At 41.2% G+C, this 6,675-nt stretch overlaps 1 protein-coding gene across 3 annotated transcripts in view; it reads left to right on the plus strand.

Moving 5' to 3' along the window:
• Positions 1–2,981, plus strand: part of LOC106584724 (centrosomal protein of 152 kDa-like) — a 59,951-nt gene extending 56,970 nt beyond the window's left edge. For all 3 annotated transcript variants that reach the window (XM_014170251.2, XM_045706083.1, XM_014170252.2), the window contains 3 exons: positions 690–846; positions 985–1,088; positions 1,262–2,981. In XM_014170251.2, coding sequence (XP_014025726.2) covers positions 690–846; positions 985–1,088; positions 1,262–2,229 — 1,229 coding nt within the window. In that variant the 3' untranslated portion in view covers positions 2,230–2,981. The remainder of the gene's footprint in view (positions 1–689; positions 847–984; positions 1,089–1,261) is intronic.
• Positions 2,982–6,675: the final 3,694 nt, after the last annotated feature.

The raw sequence follows: 6,675 nt of genomic DNA on the forward strand, positions 1-6,675 counted from the left end.
CAGGTCTCTCCTTATGTACCATGATGTTTCATTCTCCAGGTGACATGCTGCAGGTCTCTCCTTATGTACCATGATGTTTCATTCTCCAGGTGACATGCTGCAGGTCTCTCCTTATGTACCATGATGTTTCATTCTCCAGGTGACATGCTGCAGGTCTCTCCTTATGTACCATGATGTTTCATTCTCCAGGTGACATGCTGCAGGTCTCTCCTTATGTACCATGATGTTTCATTCTCCAGGTGACATGCTGCAGGTCTCTCCTTATGTACCATGATGTTTCATTCTCCAGGTGACATGCTGCAGGTCTCTCCTTATGTACCATGATGTTTCATTCTCCAGGTGACATGCTGCAGGTCTCTCCTTATGTACCATGATGTTTCATTCTCCAGGTGACATGCTGCAGGTCTCTCCTTATGTACCATGATGTTTCATTCTCCAGGTGACATGCTGCAGGTCTCTCCTTATGTACCATGATGTTTCATTCTCCAGGTGACATGCTGCAGGTCTCTCCTTATGTACCATGATGGTTCATTCTCCAGGTGACATGCTGCAGGTCTCTCCTTATGTACCATGATGGTTCATTCTCCAGGTGACATGCTGCAGGTCTCTCCTTATGTACCATGATGTTTCATTCTCCAGGTGACATACTGCAGGTCTCTCCTTATGTACCATGATGTTTCATTCTCCAGGTGACATGCTACGTTACCTCAAGGAGAGTAAGGAGCGAGCAGCGGAGATGATCCGTGTCGAGGTGCTGAGAGAGAGGCAGGACACAGCCAGGAAGATGAGACGCTACTATCTGACCTGTCTACAGGAACTTCTAGAGGACGGGGGGCAGGCCACAGGGTATGCTGCATACAACTGCATGCACCTGTCCAATCCTCTCAGATCTCTACTGGTGCCCAGGAGGTAGCGGTTGATTTGGGATTAAGGGTTGTAGTTAAGGCTAAGTGTAATCCTCCCTTTTCTTTCCTTCCCCTTCAGGGCTGAGAAGAAAATAATTCACGCTGCGAGTAAGCTGGCAGCCATGGCCAAAGTGTTGGAGACCCCTACCAAGAGGAAAACGGGAAAGAGCCACAGCTTACCGGGTAAGACCGTGTTGATTTTAATATATGATGAAAATAAATAGGGTACAGGATCATCAAATGGAATCGTCCTTCTAGGGAGTTTGTGACAACTGTTGATGTAAAAAATACAAAAAAAACACATGCTTTAAAAATGAATCTGATTGATTGTTCCAAATGATCTCTTGTATCAACAGGCTCGTCATCAAAGACAGAGGCCGCTACTGACAACCGTCCAGGCAACGCTTCAGGTTCTCCTTCTAATAAAACCCAATGTCCAGCTAGCCACTTCCCTGGGATCACCATGTCCAGCGGTGATGAGGGGAGAATCCTCAAGGCCAAGACGTACTCTGACCCTGACTCCAAAACCACCTGGAATACCGGGCCTGTTAGTAAACCCACCCACCTGAACCTCCTGACCAATGGAAAGGAGAAAGGAGCCCCTGCAAACATGCTTGGGAAAACCCATGTCTCTTCAGGACTCTTCCTCTCACTTCCTCCTCACAAATCCTCTCATCAAATGAGTCAAACCTCCCTCGACTGTTACCGTGGTGATTTTACTAACGTTACTCTGAGGACCCAGACCAGCAGGGAGCTGTACCTGCAGGGGGCGGAGTCGGGGAGATCAGACGACGACAACTTCCTGTGTCACCGTAGTAACGCTAAACCCTTCCTGGTCCAGGAGGAGCTTCCCGTTAGAGACGAAGGAGGATCGAGCGATTGGAGTTTATCCAGTAATGGGTCCCAAGATGGCCACCACGTCCTCGCAGTTTCCTCTCAACCAGGCAGAAAAATGGAAACTGTGAAACCGTTCCCTTTGCGTGGACCTTCTTCAGCTGATGACCTGGGTGACTTCAGTAACCTCACCACTGACAACTCTGACATGACCGTTTACAAAGATTTTGTCAATGTTCAGTCTTGCGCCAAAGCCTTGACTTTCCCCAGTGTCCCGCCTCAGACCAAAGCTTTAACTCAGTCTGTCCCCAGTATGAAGACTGGTAGTAGTAGATCAAGTCACAGAGAGCCTGTCCCTGGCTCTGAGGGGGACAGGCAGAATCAGAACCAGTTCCAGAACAGCTTGTGTTCTAAGAGTCTGTTCTCTGAGCTGAAGCGGAGTCAACAGCAGGACAGTGGTTTTGACGGTCCATTCTTTCATCAGAAATAATTGCTAACAGTCCTAAGACTCTGTATGGCACTGTTCTTATAAATAGAGCAAGTAGAGATTTGAGTGAGTCTTGAATTTTGTATTTTGGTTCAGCTTTACATTTACATTAATATTTTAGTCATTTAGCAGACGCTCTTATCCAGAGTGACTTACAGGAGCAATTAGGGTTAAGTGACATGCTCAAGGGCACATTGACAGATTTTTCACCTCGTTGGCTCTGCGATTTGAACGGTCTTAACCGCTAGGCTACCTACCGCCCAACATGATATGATGTGGGAAATGACTGAGGTAATCGTTACGCCGGGGTAATCGTTACGCCGGGGTAATCGTTACACCGGGGTAATCGTTCCGCCGGGGTAATCGTTACACCGGGGTAATTCTAAATTGCCACAAACGTGTACAAGTAAACCTCGTGTTCACGTGTGTTAGGACCAATAGCTATCTTAGGTTGTGGTGTGCAGTGAATGTGCCTTCAAGAACAGATGAATACGTAGTAGGATACAAGCCTTGTGTGACCTGGTTTCTTTCTAGTCAATGATTTCCACATTTCTAAAACGCTACATTTCTTCTGTCTGTTTTTTTTATGGATTTTTATCTGTACTGAAGGATTTTTTATTTTTATTTTTCTAAATTAAACTATTTTTATATCAAGGTTGTGAGATATGCTGTGCATGTAACAAAATACACTTTTTTATCTTGTTTGTTTAGATCTTACTGATGTGGACTATAATAAAAAGGGTTCTATTAACTCATCAACAGTGCAAAGTCTGTATTTCCCAGAAGAAAATGCCAATGAAAGGCATATTGCACATCCTAGTGTCTTCGACATTCCACCTCCCACGTCTACTATCAGTGGTGGGGGAAAAAAAGTACTCGAATCTCATACTTGAGTAAAAGTATAAAGATACCTTAAACATCTAGGGGTTCCGCTAGCGGAACGCCTCGCCAATATCCAATGAAAGAGCGTGGCGCGAAATACAAAAACCTCAAAAATGCAATAATTTCAATTTTTCAAACATATGACTATTTTACACCATTTTAAAGATAAGACTCTCGTTAATCTAACCACATTGTCGGATTTCAAAAAGGCTTTACAGCGAAAGCAAAACATTAGATTATGTTAGAGTACATAGCCAAAAATAAACACACAGCCATTTTCCAAGCAAGCATATATGTCACAAAAACCCAAAACACAGCTAAATGAAGCACTAACCTTTGATGATCATCATCAGATGACATTATGTTATACAATACATGCATGTTTTGTTCAATCAAGTTCATATTTATATAAAAAAACAGCTTTTTACATTGGCGTGTGATGTTAAGAAAATGTATTCCCACCGAAAACTTCTGGTGAATTTACTAAATTACTCATCATAAACGTTGACAAAATACATAACAATTATTTTAAGAATTATAGATACAGAACTCCTTTATGCAATTGCTATGTCAGATTTTAAAATAGCTTTTCGGCGAAAGCACATTTTGCAATATTCTGAGTACATAGCTCAGCCATCACGGTGAGCTATTTTGACAACCGCCAAGTTCGGGGCACACTAAACTCAGAATTATTATTAGAAAAATTGTATTACCTTTTGCTGATCTTCGTCAGAATGCACTCCCAGGACTGCTACTTCCACAAGAAATGTTGTTTTTGTTCCAAATAATCCATAGTTGTGTCTAAATACCTCAGTTTTGTTCGTGCGTTCAGGTCACTATCCAAAGGGTAACGCGCGAGCGCATTTCGAGACAAAAAAATTCAAAATGTTCCATTACCGTACTTAGAAGCATGTCAAACGCTGTTTAAAATCAGTTATGGTATTTTTCTCGTAAAATAGCGATAATATTCCAACCGGACAATAGTGCATTCATTCAAAGAGGAAAAGCAAAAACAGCGTGGTCTCGTGAACGTGCATATCCAATCTCTTAGTCACCAGGCAGACTACTGAGAAACTGAGCTACTATACTCTGCCCAGAGACAGGAGACGCCTCAATCCGCTTTCTGAAGGCTTTAGAGAGCCAATGGAAGCCTTAGAAAGTGCTACGTAACCCCACAGATACTGTAGTTTCGATAGAGAATCAAAAGAACTACTACAAGTTCTCAGACAGGCCACTTCCTGCTTGGAATTTTCTCAGGTTTTTGCCTGCCATATAGTCACAGACACCATTCAAACAGTTTTAGAAACTTCAGAGTGTTTTCTATCCAAATCTACTAATAATATGCAAATATTTTACTCTGGGCCCGAGAAGTAGGCCGTTTAATTTGGGTACGTTTTTCATCCGGCCTTGAAAATACTGCCCCCTATAGCGAAGAGGTTAATAGAAAATGACTCAAGTGAAAGTCAACCAGTAAAATACTACTTGAGAAAAAATCTAAAAGTATTTGGGGGTTTAAATATACTTAAGTATCAAAAGTAAATGTAGTTGCTAAAATATAGGTTAGTATCAAAAGTATACATTTCAAATTCCTTTATATAAACTAAACAGCATTATATTCCTTTATAAACTAAACCAGGGACACTGATCCCTGGTTTAGGGATCAGTGTCCCTAAACCAGGACAGTTGTTGCTCAATATGTGACTAGAATGATGTCGTAAACAGCCAACTTTCCGGGACATAGACATGTCTTATATGGGCAGAAAGCTTAAATTATTGTAAATCTAACTGCAGTGTCCAAATTACAGTAGCTATTACAGAAAAAAAATACCATGCTATTGTTTGAGGATCGTGCACAACAACAAAACACTTATCACGGCAACTGGTTTGATACATGCACCTCTGAAGGTAAATAATGTACTTACATTCAGTAATCTTGCTCTGATTTGTCATCCTGAGGGTCCCAGAGATAAAATGTAGAATAGTTTTGATAAAATCCATTTTAATATTGAAATGTAGGAACTGGTTTCTACAGGTAAACCACTGCTGATCCCAGCTTATGGAATTAGAGCAATAAAAGCCTCACTTTATCTAATTCATGCTGATAAAAAAAATATAAATCCATAGGCCTAATGGACACATGCTCAAACTCACACACTTTTGATAGGCTTAAAGGGGCAATCTGTAGTTTCTACATCCAATTATATATCCATTGATTCTTGAAGAATATAACTTAGCAATGCCTCCTGAGTTTAGTTCAACTGTCACACTCCATCAGAACCCAAAATAAGCTTGTTTTTCTCCAATGTATGTAAACAATGTAAATGTTAACACACTGTATAGCCTCAAAACATGATTCAAACTATAATGTTGATATCATGGATGGTCAGTCCTTGCATCCATAGCTCTGCCTATTAATCTGAGAGTGGTTACATTTCTCCAGGCCCATCCTTCAGCTTTTTACCAAAACAGAGGCGGGGCGACCATTTTATTATTGTTTCATCTGTGGATTTGCCCTTTAAACAGCTGCATATTATCAAGATATCAAAGAGTCACCAACAAAAAGGTAAACAAGAGGCCTGTAGCAAATGCAGCATATGGCATTCATTTATCACATGTAAATAGCACTTTTCAGTAGTGCTCAAAGCCATTCAATGAGAATCAATGAGCCCAATCAGTCCTCCATGACAACACAATCATAAACAACAAAGTAGGGCTGGCTAATAAGTCCTTAGTTTTGGGGTCATGCTCAGGTAAAACAATTTGGCTAATCTATACTTCCATATTTCCAAGTCCTATTCTTGAAGATCAAGGGGTATAACATGTATTGGAATGACTGGAAGTCTGATAGACTTTTGGTTTTTAATGTAAAGGTATAATTTATTATATGTAGTAGAAAGCGATGGGTTGGAAGAACATTGAATAGTCCTGCAGTGTACAGCTACACATCAGGAAGAAGAGGCAGGCCACCGCCTGCAGCATCTCGTTGTTAATGTCGTTGGAACGGCACATGGTATTTTGAAAAGCACATAATGAAACTGTTGTTATGCCTATGTGAAGGCTAGGTACATAAGTACTTTACATACATAACACATTCATAAGCAGTACATACTGTATATTTTGTGTTGTAGATATGTGGTAGTAGAGTAGTGGCCTTAGGGGGCACACACTTAGTGTGTTGTGAAATGTAATGTAAACTGGTGTAACTGCCTTAATGTTGCTGGACCCCAGGAAGAGTAGCTGCTGCCTTGGCAGGAACTAATGTGGATCATTAATAAATACAAATACTATACCGGCACTCTCAAACTACCTACCTGCCTATGCCAGAACATACTTGGTAATGATTCAGGTAATCCCTTCCTCTAGCTTTTCCAACTCTGTTAGCTGGCACCAGATGTATTTGTCGGACCAGTTTCAGTTTGCATTAAGAAATCTGAGCTGAAAAGACATGTGAGCCAGAACAGAACATGTCAGCCTGATAAGTGTGTGAAGAGGTCATGTGTCCTTTTCTTTACTTTTTGAACATGGATCATCATAACTGATTATTGGCATATCTGACTTCCTGGAACT

Source organism: Salmo salar, chromosome ssa23 (assembly GCF_905237065.1).
Source record: "Salmo salar chromosome ssa23, Ssal_v3.1, whole genome shotgun sequence".
NCBI classification, from domain to species: Eukaryota; Metazoa; Chordata; class Actinopteri; order Salmoniformes; family Salmonidae; genus Salmo; species Salmo salar.